Raw genomic sequence first — 16759 nt, forward strand, 5'->3', positions numbered from 1 at the left:
ATGCCTATGAGCTTGAGGAAGGCTGAATAATTCCTGCTGCTAACTGCTGCTGAATCGTATCTTCGACTGCTGATTGCAAATGTTATGGTAAATGATATGGCTTTTGTGCAATCGGCCGAGCTTCACCAGTTGGAATTTCGTGCTGAACCAAATCCATAGTTGGTAGAAACTGCCTCTCATCAAACAAACAAGAAAACTCCTCTAACACTGGCTGTAACATCTTTTTCTCCTCATTACATAAATGGCTTAACTTCTTTGGCAACTGATTCCATAGCAGTGATGCTACATAACGCACTTCTCTAACTGGAAATTTCTTTTTCTTCCGTCTCTTCTCATCTGTACTTTGTTGAATCCTGGCTTCTCCTACTTCTTCCAAAATCTCTTGCCCACTAGCGACAATAGTACCTTTCAGTATTATAACTTGTGTCATGCCAAAATTAGCTATACTCACAGATATTGCAAAACCTTTCTGTTTTCTTTCTGGTTGACAAATACTTCTCTTAATATGAACTTGTTGACAATCTAACACATCATTCTGGGTGAGTGAACCCACCAGAATGTCTGTCTTTGGCTGCCTCTGATTCTTGACATCTATCCAAAGAATTGTTCAACTTCCACCTCTTTTCCTTACAGGGTCGGTGGTTCTTATTGCCCACATTCGCGGTTTTGTGGGAGACTGTGAATGGCGCCCTTCACAGCTTCCTCACATCTGATGGGTTGGTGCACTACTGAAACGATGAATTACTTCACCTAACTGCACAGTTTGCGTTCGATAATTCTCTATCCCCTGATAATGGTGTAGAAAGTCATTCCCTAATATGATGTCAAAATCGCATTTCCTTAGCCTCACTACTTCCATCTCCTGACCGTAACTATTCTCATCTATTTGCAGGTTCACCACACACGTACCTACAGGGGCAATTGTTTCTTCTCCAAGACCACTAACATGAATTCGGGGTGGCTGCAGCACCCTTCAGTCATTTTCACCTTCAAATAACACACTAACTTGTGCACCAGTATCAATCAGAATCTTAACTAATTTGTTCCTGAGTATGCCACTTACACTAATATGTTCCACCTCTCCGCTCCTCACCAGGTGTATTATTCTAGTTGATCTCGCGTTGCGGCGGTGACTGCGCATCTGATAAGAAAATAGCGACTTTGTTGGGCAAACATTATTGAGATGGCTTACAGTCTGGCAAATAGTGCAACAACACATTTCCGTGTGGTTAGGTCTCCCACAACGCTGACAAATTACTTCCCTTGCTAATACTGGTAATGGCTCCGGCGGACACGGTGCGGCAGTGCAGAAGCGCAATACATCTTCGCGTACTACTGCCAAATGAACAGCATCAAACAGAGAGGCGGGAGAGCCCGCTTTAACTACTCCACCAATTCGGGGGTCAATGCCGGTGAATAAATACATCAATTGAATGGGCTTCTGCTTCCGAGTGCAAAATCATATTGTCACTGGCATTTTTGCTGAGCTTGTAGGTACGACAAGATACTGCTCGTATGCGATCTGGAAAAGCTCAAACTCCTCATTAGGCTTCTGCCTAAGAGTGGATAATTGATCTCGGTAATATCTGATACCTCTGGTGTCAGAATAATGCGTAATTAATCCGCGGGCCTAAACTTCAAAATCATGTGTATCACGCAATTTGTCCACTGTCTCTATGAACATTCTTGCTTCCTCTGTCCACTTCAATCTGTCTATGTTGACTAATAGATCATCCGGCCAGGCACAAGAACGACCTGTATCACGAATATTCTGTATGAAAATAACCACAATTTCATGGGACTTTCCAGAAAAGGTGGAAATGAAAGAAGCAGCAGGAAAATTGCTTACACTTGCCATGTTAGCTGAGGTTGTGGTAGTTTATTAGTGACAAAATTAGTTTAGCTGTCACGGGTTGTACAGTTCTTATGGGTGTGGAGCTAGCCACAGGTACAGAAGTTCGCACATTGGCTTCCAGCGTCTGTTTCAAAATGCAGTTGTGCTCGATTAACTCTTGATTTTGTATGAATAATTGCTTCATTCTAGCATTGATAGCCTTCAGCAGGTCTTGTGAGGCAGTTGCCTCTCCGGGAGTATCCTGTTCCATTGCTCAAGTTCCCATCAGCATGTTTACAAAATCAGGGGGCTCTAGTGACCATGAAATGAATGTTACAAAAAAAGATGGGCCACAAAATAACCTAATCCAGCAGTGGATGGCCCGCAATGTTAAGGTTTGAAGTGGCACTGTGACTTACGTTGAAGTTGAGTCGGCGCGACGTGTTGGCGGCAGCGACAGCGTGGCGAAGTGGCAGACGGCAAGATCGTCGGCATCTGTCATAGATGCAGGCTGGCTGTTACTCGACCCTCGGGTGGCGGCGGATGACAGTGGCTTGCCCAGCACTCGGCTGCATGCCCCTCATGTGTCAGTGGACAGCGCGACGATGTCCGCCTCACGTCGCTGGTTTTCTTGGACTTGAGCGGCTGCGGCACTGCAGTGCGTGCCCTGTGTGTTTCTACCAATGCAGCCGTGCCCCGTGCAGTGCAAACGTGGCATCTGGCTGGCACATTCTATACGCGTGAAATGCTCGGCGCTAAAATCGTAATGAAGTGGAAGCGTCCCACCACAGTGTACTGCTCATTATCCATAGAAAAGAGCTAATGATGTTACGACATGGGGCTAATGCCGAGATACCCTCGCCGGAAGAATTTAAATTAGCAACAAAGTTGTTGTGGAAACGAATCCCGATTCTGACACCAGTTTGTGCAGGAACAGCTCTATTAGGAGCAGCTAAGGCGGTGGGCGAATGCATTGAAAGAAATTGTTCTGATACCTTTTCTTGAAATGAGGCCATTTATTGGCAGAAAAACCAACAGATACGAATTTAAATAGGCAACACGAGTCAGGCCTGGTGAGGCGAGGGTGAGCCAAGATGTAGTGATGGGCGAAACATAGTTCGTAGAAAACTTAGGCGAAGTTAAAGAAAAGTGGTGGCTGCCATTCGGACAAGTCTGAATGGTAAGGCAGCTACAGAAACAAAGTCCTCAGCGCCGTAGCACCCGGAACATCATTTTGACGTTCACAGCCCCAGGGCGCACGGCAGAGAGAGTGTTTTCGGCCGACAGGCGGCAGGGTATCTCCAGCACGGCCACCCGATTTCCTCTGCCCCGATTGGCCAGGAACCAAGAAAATCGTGGGGGCAGCATGGAAAGTTCTGAAGTGTGGCTCGGTGAGCTTCGCTTAAGCGACATTACCTCGTCAGCACACGAGATCACACACCTCGCTCCTGACTTGCTGCTGCCAGACCGTGGGACGAGAAAATTACAGGCAGCTGAAGCTACCGGCTAATGCTTGACCGTAACAAGAGAATGAAATAAACCTTTTGAAATAAAATAAAGATAGAATCCCCTACTATCTGGCTCTACCTTACAGTTGCACTCACCACAGTATTAATAATAATAATTTATACATATATGTAAGTGTTATGTGATTGTTTCTCCCATTTAGTTCTCCAATTTAGTGAAATGAAAATGACCTCTTCTCTCTGCTGTTTTACTTTATAGTTGTAAAAATTGTATAGTAATTGCATGTTTAAACTTTCTCAATAAATTTGGCTTTGTTTCAGAGTTATGGTGAAAACCATGTAGTAACTGGTGCTATGTTTAACCTGAATGAAACATATGGTAGTGTGTTGCCTGTGGAATGGATTACTGATTTTGTAAGTATTATGTCATGTGGATACTCATCATAGTAGCTGTATTTTAGGTATCATCTGCTGTCTTCTCTTTCATAACTGTGTTTAAAGTAACTGCCAAACTCTGCAAGCAGCATGTACTTTCATCTCCATGAAAATGTCTATTCAAAGATTTTTCCTTCAGTCTCTTTCAGTCGATAATAAAAAGTGAGTACTTCTCTCAGGAAGAATTGTTGTAGTGATATGATATAACCTACTAGGTAAAGTCATGTCCAGGAAAACTTGTTTTATATCCAAAATGAGGATTGTCAGAGCTACACAGTGTGCAGTCTCCAGATACTCATGCAAGTCTTTATTTCAGGAACTCTTATACCTTTCCATTATCATCCTTTTCTGTAAATCAAATTGTTTGTTATTTATTCCTCTCATAATGAACAGCTGCTAATCATTTGGTTAGAGTACATGAGGTGTGTCAAAAAATGGGTAATACAACTTCACTGATAGAAAACTACAATTAATCAGAAATAATAATATTTCAGCTCTGCTGTATATTGCTTGAACTTCCACAGAAAACTAAATTAAACCCTTCAAATGTTTGCACTGCAATTGGAAATCTATGTACAAAAACCAGGATACCAGTCTCTCAAACTTTCATTCTTGTGTTCAAGAGTTTTCTTAACATGAAAGGTAGCCCTACGTAGTCTAGACATACGCGCAGAGCAGGAAACCAGACAGTATTGTCCAGGTAGTTCAGGAATACTTACTGTTTGCTTGCTTGTTGTGCCTGCAGACTGTAACCAGTCACGCCATCTCAGCACAGAGCATACCTCTTTCCTGGTTTTGGATTTTTTCCTTCTTTGCTTGCTGACAGTGATGGTCAGAATAGCTAGTGCCGAAAGCTGTGTGTGTTGCTGGTGTTTTTTAGTCTCATGTTTCATATCCACATTGTCACCGAGGTCTTGGAAAGACTGCCTCCTGTTTGCCAACAGCCATTCCTGCATTGGCAGTCTCTCCATGTGTACCCTAGAAATTAATAAGTTTCTACATGGAAAATTCAAGTGGAATTATCAGCTAATTTACTGAGTGCCCACCCTCCCATTTATCCTTGAAACAGTTGATCTGAATTAGGATCTGTACAGCCACATAATTTACTTACTAGGTACTTGTGTTCAACATGTTTATTTCTACATAAATTTTTATCTAGATTCAGTCACAGGACTTTAATAGAATCAGTTCCTCCAGACCTTAATTTTGTAATTTATTTTAGTTTCCTCAGAGTTTGACTCTTTTGTTCTGAACTGTATCAAACAGTTTTGGAATATTCAGGATTAACCCATTGAGATGAAACCATGTTTTAATGTGATTTATTGCATTAATTATGCAGTCAGGGATGTTTTCTGGCTCATTGTCTTCAATTACTACAGATGTATTGCATCCAAATAAAAATGATGGGCCATTTATACTGATAGCTAAATCATTAATGTAGAACATAAACAAAATAGGTCTCGAGATAGTGCCTAGATGGACACCTTGTATTACTGTTTCCCATTTGAAAGAATAATTTGTTGCATTTGAAGAGACAGTCACTCATTGTTTTCTGTGGCATAGATATGAAGTAGGCCATTATAGAACACTACCCCTGATTCCATACCTGTCAGATTTATATATAAACATTCTGTGATTTACATAGTCAGAGGCTTTTGTGAGATCACAGAAACTTCATGCAAATTATTGTTATTGTGTAATGATGTGTTAATCTTGTTAACAAACCTGTTAATCGCTTCTGTACTGCTATTGCCACACTGGAATCCACATAGGTTATTCAGAATAATCTAAAATTTTTCAATATTTCTTTCTCAAAATCATTTGACTTTGCCAGTAAAAGAGAAATGGGACAATAATTTCCCATATTATGCTTTGATCATTTCTGGACCAGCAATTCTACTTCTGCATACTGTGCTATCCCTGGTAAACATCATGTTCAACAGATTGTTTAATTGTTGTAGGTGCTGAGTATCTTATTATTGTTTAATTGTTGTAGATGTTGAGTATCCTGTTACTTTACACGCACATTTAACAGTGTTTAAAGGTATTTCATTTCAACCTATAGAATTTTTGTTTTTTGATGATAGTATGATATTTTCCATGTCTATTTCTTAAACTATTTCAAATTTTGCAAGGTATTCTGGCTTTATCAAAAATCAAGGGGCATATTTTGTTGACATAATCTGCAACATTGACACCTGATTTCACTGTGTTAATGAAGCATTCTGAAATTTAAGCTGGATTTACAGTAATCTCATCATCCAGCTTCATTTTACAAATTTCATGGCTAGATACATGAACACCTAATTAAGATTTTACACCAAAACAACTGCCTTAAAATTAATCAATTATTTGTTTTAGTGCCTTGACAACTTCCTTAAGCACAACTTTGTATTGCGTACCATATTCAACAAAATCAACTTTTTTATTATACCTTAGTTCATGATGCAGCTGTCTGTTCTTAGCACTAAACTTATATATTTAGTTGTTTATTTTAACTTTCTTGTCACTTTATTGAAACTAGTTTTAGGTAGAATTATTTCATTAAAAATGCTTACAGAATTGCTTAAGAATGTTTTAAGATTTGCAATGCTTGAATTATTTTGGCCAAGTTGCCATTCTATCTCATTCAGTTCATCAGAAAATAAAATAATTTTTCTTGATTTAAATTCCTTTTATGTAAACTTTTTTACCTGGGACTTGGTTAATTGCTTTGGGTAGTTCAATGAATTATGTTGAATGACCAGAAAATCCTAAATCTAAAGGATGTTTACATATGTGTAATTGGTAAAGGTATTATCAATACATGTAGCTGAATGAGCATTTTCACTGGCAGTTTCAGACAAATTTAATCTGAAACCATATTTCTGCATTAAGTCAATGAATTTTGATGTCACACAGTTTCCACTTAACACATTGATGTTGAAATCAGCAGTTACAATTCGTTTTCTATGATGGTGTTCTAGCAAACACTGAAATGTACATACGAAATGCCAATTTATCATTTTTGCTGGATTATATATATCAAAATTATAATGACATTTAGGCCCCTTAACTTGACACAGCAAGCCTACAAAATATACTCTCCTTTTAAACAGCTAACTCACTTCTAAGATAGTAATCTAATTAAGAATGTATATGTCTAAAAACAAAGATGATGTGACTTACCAAACAAAAGCGCTGGCAGGTTGATACACACACAAACAAACACAAACATACACACAAAATTCAAGCTTTCGCAACCAACGGTTGCTTCATCAGGAAAGAGGGAAGGAGAGGGAAAGACGAAAGGATGTGGGTTTTAAGGGAGAGGGTAAGGAGTCATTCCAGTCCCGGGATCGGAAAGACTTACCTTAGGGGGAAAAAAAGGACAGGTATACACTCGCACACACACACACACACACCCATACCCAACCGCACATACACAGACACAAACAGACATTTGTAAAGGCAAAGAGTTTCAGCAGAGATGTAGGTCGAGGCAGAAGTACAGAGGCAAAGATGTTGTTGAAAAACAGGTGAGGTATGAGCGGCGGCAACTTGAAATTAGCAGAGGTTGAGGCCTGGCGTGTAACGAGAAGAGAGGATATACTGAAGGGCAAGTTCCCATCTCCAGAGTTCTGACAGGTTGGTGTTAGTGGGAAGTATCCAGATGACACAGATGGTGTAACACTGTGCCAAGATGTGCTGGCCGTGCACCAAGGCATGTTTAGCCACAGGGTGATCCTCATTACCAACAAACACTGTCTGCCTGTGTCCATTCATGCGAATGGACAGTTTGTTGCTGGTCATTCCCACATAGAAAGCTTCGCAGTGTAGGCAGGTCAGTTGGTAAATCACGTGGGTGCTTTCACACGTGGCTCTGCCTTTGATCGTGTACACCTTCCGGGTTACAGGACTGGAATAGATGGTGGTGGGAGGGTGCATGGGACAGGTTTTACACCGGGGGCAGTTAGAAGGGTAGGAGCCAGAGGGTAGGGAAGGTGGTTTGGGGATTTCATAGGGATGACTAAGAGGTTACGAAGGTTAGGTGGACGGTGGAAAGACACTCTTGGTGGAGTGGGGAGGATTTAATGAAGGATGGATCTCATTTCAGGGCAGGATTTGAGGAAGTCGTATCCCTGCTGGAGAGCCACATTCAGAGTCTGATCCAGTCCCGGAAAGTATCCTGTCACAAGTGGGGCACTTTTGTGGTTCTTCTGTGGGAGGTTCTGGGTTTGAGGAGATGAGGAAGTGGCTCTGGTTATTTGCTTCTGTACCAGGTCGGGAGGGTAGTTGCGGGATGCGAAAGCTGTTTTCAGATTGTTGGTGTAATGGTTCAGGGATTCCGGACTGGAGCAGACTCATTTGCTACGAAGACCTAGGCTGTAGGGAAGGGACCGTTTGATGTGGAATGGGTGGCAGCTGTCATAATGGAGGTACTATTGCTTGTTGGTGGGTTTGATGTGGACGGACGTGTGAAGCTGGCCATTGGACAGATGGAGGTCAACGTCAAGGAAAGTGACATGGGACTTGGAGTAGAACCAGGTGAATCTGATGGAACCAAAGGAGTTGAGGTTGGAGAGGAAATTCTGGAGTTCTTCTTCACTGTGAGTCCAGATCATGAAGATGTCATCAATAAATCTGTACCAAACTTTGGGTTGGCAGGCCTGGGTAACCAAGAAGGCTTCCTCTAAGCAACCCATGAATAGGTTGGTGTACGAGGGCGCCATCCTGGTACCCATGGCTGTTCCCTTTAATTGTTGGTATGTCTGGCCTTCAAAAGTGAAGAAGTTGTGGGTCAGGATGAAGCTGGCTAAGGTAATGAGGAAAGAATTTTTAGGTAGGGTGGCAGGTGATCGGCGTGAAATGAGATCCATCCTTCATTAAATCCTCCCCACTCCACCAAGAGTGTCTTTCTGCCATCCACCTAACCTTCGTAACCTCTTAGTTCATCCCTATGAAATCCCCAAACCACCTTCCCTACCCTCTGGCTCCTACCCTTGTAACCGCCCCCGGTGTAAAACCTGTCCCATGCACCCTCCAACCACCACCTACGCCAGTCCTGTAACCCGGAAGGTGTACACGATTGAAGGCAGAGCCACGTGTGAAAGCACCCACGTGATTTACCAACTGACTACACTGTGAAGCTCTCTGTGTTGGAATGACCAGCAACAAACTGTCTATTCACATGAATGGACACAGGCAGACAGTGTTTGTTGGTAATGAGGATCACCCTGTGGCTAAACATGCCTTGGTGCAAGGCCAGCACATCTTGGCACAGTGTTACACCGTCTGTGTCATCTGTATACTTCCCACTAACACCAACCTGTCAGAACTCTGGAGGTGGGAACTTGCCCTTCAGTATATCCTCTCTTCTTGTTATCCGCCAGGCCTCAACCTCTGCTAATTTCAAGTTGCCGCCACTCATACCTCACCTGTCTTTCAACAACATCTTTGCCTCTGTACTTCTGCCTCAACCTACATCTCTGCCGAAACTCTTTGCCTTTACAAATGTCTGCTTGTGTCTGTATATGTGTGGATGGATATGTGTGTGTGCGAGTGTATACCCATCCTTTTCTCCCCCTAAGGTAACTCTTTCCGCTCCCAGGATTGGAATGACTCCTTACCCTCTCCCTTAAAACCCACATCCTTTTGTCTTTCCCTCTCCTTCCCTCTTTCCTGACGAAGCAACCGTTGGTTGTGAAAGCTTGAATTTTGTGTGTATGTTTGTGTTTGTTTGTGTGTGTATTGACCTTCCAGCGCTTTCATTTGGTAAGTCACAACATCTTTGTTTTTAGATATATTTTTCCCACGTGGAATGTTTCCCTCTATTATATCCATAAGAATGTATATGTTCACGTCAACCCCTCCTTGTGACTGTTTTCTTCCTGGAAAAGATGGTAGCTGTTGGGAAGGTTTCAATTTTATTTCATATTTTTGTGTGAAGTAATTTATTTAAATAAACACTGGCTTAGTGAAGCCAAATTTTCAAACTCAAACAGATAAATTTCCAGTTCATGTATTTTAGCGATTTGGAGCATTTAAACAATTTTATTATTTATTTATTAAACACATTGTGTACAAGGCATTGCTTAGTTAATTCAAGTTATCGTTTGCATAGTGAGGTAGTGACTAACTTCTTTCTTCACACTCATGATGTGATATGTATTGCAAGATCCTCGACATATGGTGCACTGGCAACTGTCATTGGATCTCTGATATCCCTTGATTGAGCATATTTGGGCATATATGAGCTGCCACCATCACATAAAGGTGGCAGAGATGGGAATTGGGTTTTTTCCGTCCTCTGTTCATCACTGCTGGGGCGTTGAGGAGTCTGTAATCTATGTCTGTTGCTTTTTGTCTCATGTCTTGAGGAGTCTTGTGCTTTGTGGGGTTGTGGGGCTGCCATCAGATCTTCAATGACAAACGATATGTCTGCCAAGATGTAAGTTATTCTGTTTTGAGTGTATTTTGAGATGCATAGCATTCTTTTCACATATTCTGCCTTGACTCTGTCTAGTTGTTTTACTTGTTTGAGATTTGAATATGTGAAGTGTCTCCATATAAGTTGTATGCTGTATGATACAATTAGTGCAACCTTTATGTTGAATAGCCTCAGGACTCTTCTTACAGATAATGGATTGAGTATCTTTTTCTCTCCTTCTCCTTCACCGACTTGGAGAGCCTCTTCAACAGTGTTGCCACATGATGCCCTTGCCCGGCTGACCTCCATGTCACCGGTGCATACCACGAATCGTTTTTCTCCCCTGGGCTGTGCAGGCTGACAGAAGAATGATGATGCTTCTCCAGATCTCATGGAGTATGATCCTCCTGCCTCTGTGTCCTGAAGCAGCGAGTCTTCTAAGGCTGCTACTCAGCAACTTCTGAGGTAACAGTCCTTCCTGTTTTTCCTCGTCATGACTCTCCTCCAATGGAACGTTCACGGTCACCGATCCATCGAAGAGGATTTACAGCTGCTCTTAGAATTGCAGTGTCCACTTGTTCTCTGCTTTCAGGAAATAAAATTGCATCCTCACGACTGCTTTGAGCTCTTGCATGTCTTCCTGGTCCATTTTGACACTCCTCCATCTCGTGGAGGAGTCATGCTGCACATGCGGGGTGATTTTCATAGTCAGCCCGTGTCCCTGACTGCCTGCCTTCAAGCTTTTGCAGTTCACCTTTTCCTTCCTCACTTGACCTTTTCCCTTTGTGCTGTTTACATCCCTTCATCATTCAGTGTCACCAGAGAAGAGCACCAACTTCTTGGGCAGCTAACTACCCCTCTGTGCTGCTTGATGACTTTAATTCATAACATCCCCTTGGGGGTTCTTCCAGAACCTGTCTGAGAGCTGTGCTCCTGGCAGACCTTCTCAATCAACTTAACCTCTTCTGCCTTAACACTGGAGCACCCACGTTCCTTTCAAACTCCACACACACCAATTCCCATTTAGGCCTATCCTTTTGCACTGCCCAACTTGCCCATCATCTCTAGTGGTCCATTCTTTTTGACACATATTGAAGCGACCATTTCACGTGGGCTGTCCGTTTGCTGACACCTACCCCACCTACGTGCACAGCCAAGTGGCAGCTTACTAAGGCTGCTTGGAGGCTTTACTGCTACTGGTGACCTTCGATGAACACCATTTCCCCAGTTGTGATGGTAAGGTAGGATACCTTGCAAACATTATCCCTACCACTGCAGAATGCTCCATTCCGTGCACTTCATCTTTACCACAACAAGTCCTGGTCCCTTGGTGAAATGAGGCCTGCCGCAATGCAATTCGTGTTTGTAGATCTGCTCTCTGCGTTTTTAATCGTCACCCTACAGTGGTAAACTGCACTCATTATAAACAGTTGTGTGCACAGTGTCGGTGTGCTCTTCAGGATAGCAAAAAAGCTAGCTGGGTTTCATTCACTAGTTCTTTTAAGAGTTCCACTCCCTCTTCCATCGCGTGGCCAACTTCCGACAGCGCCTGAGAGTAGCAGACGATGCCATCGTGGACCCTATTGCTATCCCCAACACCTTGGGCCACTATCTTGCAGAGATTTCGAGCTTCTCCCACTATCACCCTGCCTTCCTTCATCGGAAATGAGAACGTTCAGTGATACCCTTCTCTTCTCAGAATCGTGAGTGCTACAGTGCCTCCTTTACCATAAGGGAGCTAGATCATGCTCTCACTTCATCCCAGTCTTCCACCCCGTGACCAGACAATGTTCACATTCAGATGTTGCAGCACCTTGTCCTTGCAGGCAAGCATTTTCCTCTTCATACATATAATTGCATCTGGGCAGAGGGCAGGTTTCCTAGATGCTGTCGTGAAGCCACTGTCATACCCATACATAAGCCTAGTAAGGACAAACACCTTCGTTCCAGCTACCGCACTTTCCACTACCGACCTTATTATTAATTGCTACTCTACACGAATTAGTATGTCATATTAATTAATAACACCAATTTCATTATGAAACATGATGACAAATGTTTAGTAAATGTTTTGAATGCCATTTTTCTATTACTCAGTATTTTGGTACACATTGCATTGTATAACAACAGCCTTAATTTGATTTTGTGTTACAGCTACAGACATGTACCACATTCATGAATCCATGTTACTTCTGCTGACATTTACACCACAGCAGCAGGTTCTGAATTTTGATGTTAGTTCCTAGAAGCGTATTATTATAAAATATTATAAATTGTAAATTATTATATTATTATTAATACGGCTGAAGAGTGCAGGTGAAATGAACATTTGAATTGGACCTTATGCAGCCCTCAAGCCACAGTTTGACAACCACTGCTGTAGACCAATTGAGCAGGTGACCACTGGAAAGCCTCCTTTACAGCTGTTCCAGCCATACAAGCTGCAAAGTGCCAATCCATGGTGATGAGTAGCACATCAGTGCTGCCTTTAGTTTGTAGTTTAGTCTCTCCACGATCGCGTTACTGGTGGGTTGTTAACTGGTGGTGTGAATGTGTTTGCAGCCGCATTGTTGAAGGATGTCATGAAATAGCTGCAACTCAAACTGATGTCCATAATGAGTGGTAATGGTCTGAGAGACCTCGAAAACCGTATGAGTAACAGAGCCTTTGTCACTGTCTCTGTGGAGATGTCTGGTATGGGAATAGCTTTGAGGCCACCTCGTGAAATGATAAACTGCTATAAGTAAAAAGCGATGGTCATCTGAATAGGGTAATGGCCCAAGAGTGTCAACATGTTTGTGCGAAAATCTCTGAGTATTGGGAACTGAGCCTTTGGTGGGAAGTCACGACAGCTGAAATTCCAGGCAGGAGTGTGCCCGCACTCTAGAGCCCTTCTGTATTCCTGGCCACACCACCTTGCTTGCTACTAATTTAGCTGTTGCCCTGACACCCGAACGAAACAGAAAATGTAATGCTCGACACACTTACATCGATATTCTGTGGGTATGTATGAATGTCGTTTGTCCCACACTGTGTCACACCAGATACTTGTGTTACGATATGAAATCTGAAACTGTCCCAGTTGCAAAGCAGTGTGCTATCACCAAAGCAAGTCATTTAGTATTTTGTCCTCCTGTTTTGCTGGTGTTTACCCCACAATAATGGCTGTAGACTGGCACTTTTTTACGATAAGCAGCCTGCAACAATGTTACGATTACCCAGAAATTTGATGCACATTTCTGTAAATTGTGCAGCACATTCCACATGTCTACACAGAATGCGGTGATCTACGGTCGGTTGCAAGTTGAAGGAAACTAGTGATTGGCAAAGACTGTAAAATGTCTGCCTTCCACTGATGGCTGAAAACACTTAGCTCCCTCATAAATCACCAGCAACTCACGATCAATAGCAATCCAATTTCTTTGCTGTGGCATTAAGTTCTGTGAATGAAAAGCGAGCGGTTGCCAATGGGCATCCATCTTCTGCTGTGGTGCTGCTCTGGTGGGGTTTGGCTCTTATCTACTGTGAGAGCCAGTGGTGTGTTACTGCGTGGGTGCCCCAACTGTGCCGCCTCGTGCTAAACATTGTCTGACTTTACAAAACGCCTCTTCACTCATTGGTGTGCAGCCATCTCCTGGTTACCAGATATATGTTTGGTGGAAAGCAGCGCATTAAATGGGTCTCGCTAATGTTCCAGTCTAGGAACGTGTCATCGGTAGCAATTGATTATCCCTAAGAACCTGCGGAGCCCTCTGTAGACTGCCAGCAAAGGCATATCTTGCTCAGCTGCAACTCATCCTGGAAGCAGTGAGAGGCGTGCTCCCGAGACTAAATATCCTGAAAAAAATTGGGCCTTTGGCTGCTCAAAAACACATGTCACTGCATTCAAAAGAGGCGCTGAAAAAGTTGCCTAAGGTACATGACATGTTCATCCAATGTAGAAGAGAATATGGTCCCTATAATGAAATACCTTGAAATGTTGCCACATTTGTGCAGCATTTCACAATCCAAAAGTCATGACGATGTACTGAAATAGGCTGAAATGCATAGTTACCACATTTTCTTTACATCCATTGGTGCTACTAAAATTTTTAAATATGTGTTTTTACAGTCATTTACACTAAATACCTGAGCTTGAGCAACAGTGTACTGAAAGTCAGTCACAAGAGGCACAGGGTACAGCAAAGGATTGTGAGTCCCCTATAATCCCCATACAATCACCAGGATGGATCTTTTTGTGTACTGCAGTGATACCTGAGAACTTTTATACCTGTTCACAATACCTGTTTTCAAAATCTCTTCGAAACCTGCTTGTGCTGCCAGGAGCTTGTGAGGCAGAAGCCTTCTCGACTGAGCAGCCTCAGATTGGCTCAGTGAACTGCGAATATGGTGTGCAGTGGCATCCTAACAGGTAAGCGATGGAAATTCCTGTAGCTGACAACCAGAAAGATTACCTTCCTGAACTGCAGTGACCATTTCCATTGGTTGGAAAATATTCCCGTCCTGCTGTGAAGTTTCATTTGGTTCTTCATCTAATAGGACTTTTATCAGAATGGCGGTTCACCAAACCTGGGGACAGACGAAAATGTAGCAAAAAATCTTCATCAAGTACGGGGACATCAACATTGGCAACAATAAACATCCACGTAATTTCATAAGGAAGTCCCAAATGCAAATGTCGTTTTTCATTCACCATACATTTCAGTGTGGGTGTCTTTAGCTGCAGCGAGCATATGTTGCATCACTTTGTTTGTAGCAGTGCACAGCCATTTGGGGTAGACGCTCACTTTCGATCTAGAATCGTCGAGAAAACTCTGATCGGATATGCGATCAGAGGTGAATGACCTCAGTGACCGGTGCAGCACTGACAGTTCTGGATTAGCATGGCGCCTCTCAGCCCTGCTTTGTGGATGTACACATTGTTAGTGAAGAACATCAGTATCCTCTAATGCCTGTCTGTGGGCAGGGGGAGGTGCGCTACTAAGCTGCCTCCCCTAAACGCCTGTCTTAGTGTAATGAAGTCGCATCAAATCTGAATCGATTATCCTTGTACTGCCTTATCTGATGTCCAGGAGCACACTTAAATCGATGTCAAAATGTGCTCTGTCAGTCTGACAGCTTCAAATTTAGCCTCGTGAACTGATATTCTGACAGCTCCACTCTTGCATCAGCTCGTCTGTGCTTGTCGTGTACAATTCTGGTTTTGTGTTGATGTTTGCTATTTCAGTATTCATTATGTGACTTCTATCATCCATACTTTCCATTTTAATGCCTACTTTGATTTTGGACAGGACAGTTGATATCACATCATCTTTCTGTGCTGATTCGTACAGTGGCAAATCTTGATGAGCTGCCACAAATGAGCGAATGGCAACTGGTAATTTACAAAGCCACAGTGCCCGTAGGGACTGTTCTGCTAAAAGCTTAGGTCTGGATAGAGCACTCGTAGCATTTGAGATAACGAAGTGCTGCCCGTCTGCTCCTTGTCAGATGCTTTTTGTAGCTGAATCTCCAGTGACAAAGATAACATCTTACAACCATCTTCTTTAGCAAAGAGTAGAAATGCTGCTCTAGAATATCTTCGATTTCATCTATGACTGCTCCTTCTAAATAGGACACAGTTATTATGCATTTGTCTTCATCAGTGCCCACTTCATGTTGCTGAAAGGTGTGTTCTACTTTGTGTTAACCGTGCCTGTGGGTGATTATGCCAGAATGGTGAAAGCTTGCTGTGGATCAACTAGTTCATACTATACATATCTCTAGCTGACTGCTGTTGGCTACTGCTCATTCCTGCACATTCGGAGACGTGTTTGGCTCAGCCTGAGCTTCTGTTTCCAGTGAACGTGGTATGCACCTGTCATTCACACTTAAACAAAAGAATTTCAGTATCATATCTGTTCTTTACAGCAAATGAGTCACCACATAACACACACACACACACACACACACACACACACACACACACACACACACACACGCGACTATTCTGTAACTCACACAAAAGAATATTCTGCAAGTCTTTACAGTAACTTAAATCATAACTAACAAACATCCAATGCATAACAACACAAATTCTAAATTACTAATAAATACTCTTTGTCATATCAAAGAATCTTTGTCTCTTGCTCCACCTGTGCACACAGTGACTGATGTCATCACAACTCTGGTAGTTTCTTGCTTATGGTACAAATCAATTTCAAATGATCAGTGATTGATGAAACTACAATACAAGGTCCAAAAATAATTTTTGTGTAGACTTTGTCTCCTTGTCTGGATCTAACTGCATGGTTCTATATTCTGCTACAACAGCATTCAACAATCTCTCATACGACAAGAAACAAGAATTATCAATAGCCACCCCCTTCACAATTTATCGACTGTGTTTGTCAGTTGACAGTACATTGTCACTTAGATTTTATGTGGAGTGTACATTCTTTGATTATTAGTGTTGCCTTTGAATTTCAAACAAATAAGTGATGTACATTCTTTCCAGTTTACAATTACACAAAGTAATTAACTATTTATGTTGACTTAAATAAATTGTAGTTCAACACAACATTTTGTGACCCCAAATGTGAATCGTGCACCAGATTGCTTGCTTTGAGCATCAGA

The 16759-nt window shown here is 42.4% G+C and overlaps 1 protein-coding gene across 1 annotated transcript in view; it reads left to right on the forward strand.

Annotated features, from left to right (window-relative positions):
• LOC124594686 (phospholipid-transporting ATPase ABCA3-like) overlaps positions 1 to 16759 on the forward strand; it is a 543403-nt gene that overhangs the window by 271068 nt on the left and 255576 nt on the right. Inside the window, exon 16 of the mRNA XM_047133052.1 lies at positions 3622 to 3714. Coding sequence (XP_046989008.1) covers positions 3622 to 3714 — 93 coding nt within the window. The remainder of the gene's footprint in view (positions 1 to 3621; positions 3715 to 16759) is intronic.

The sequence above is a fragment of the Schistocerca americana genome, chromosome 2 (assembly GCF_021461395.2).
Source record: "Schistocerca americana isolate TAMUIC-IGC-003095 chromosome 2, iqSchAmer2.1, whole genome shotgun sequence".
Classification (NCBI taxonomy): domain Eukaryota; kingdom Metazoa; phylum Arthropoda; class Insecta; order Orthoptera; family Acrididae; genus Schistocerca; species Schistocerca americana.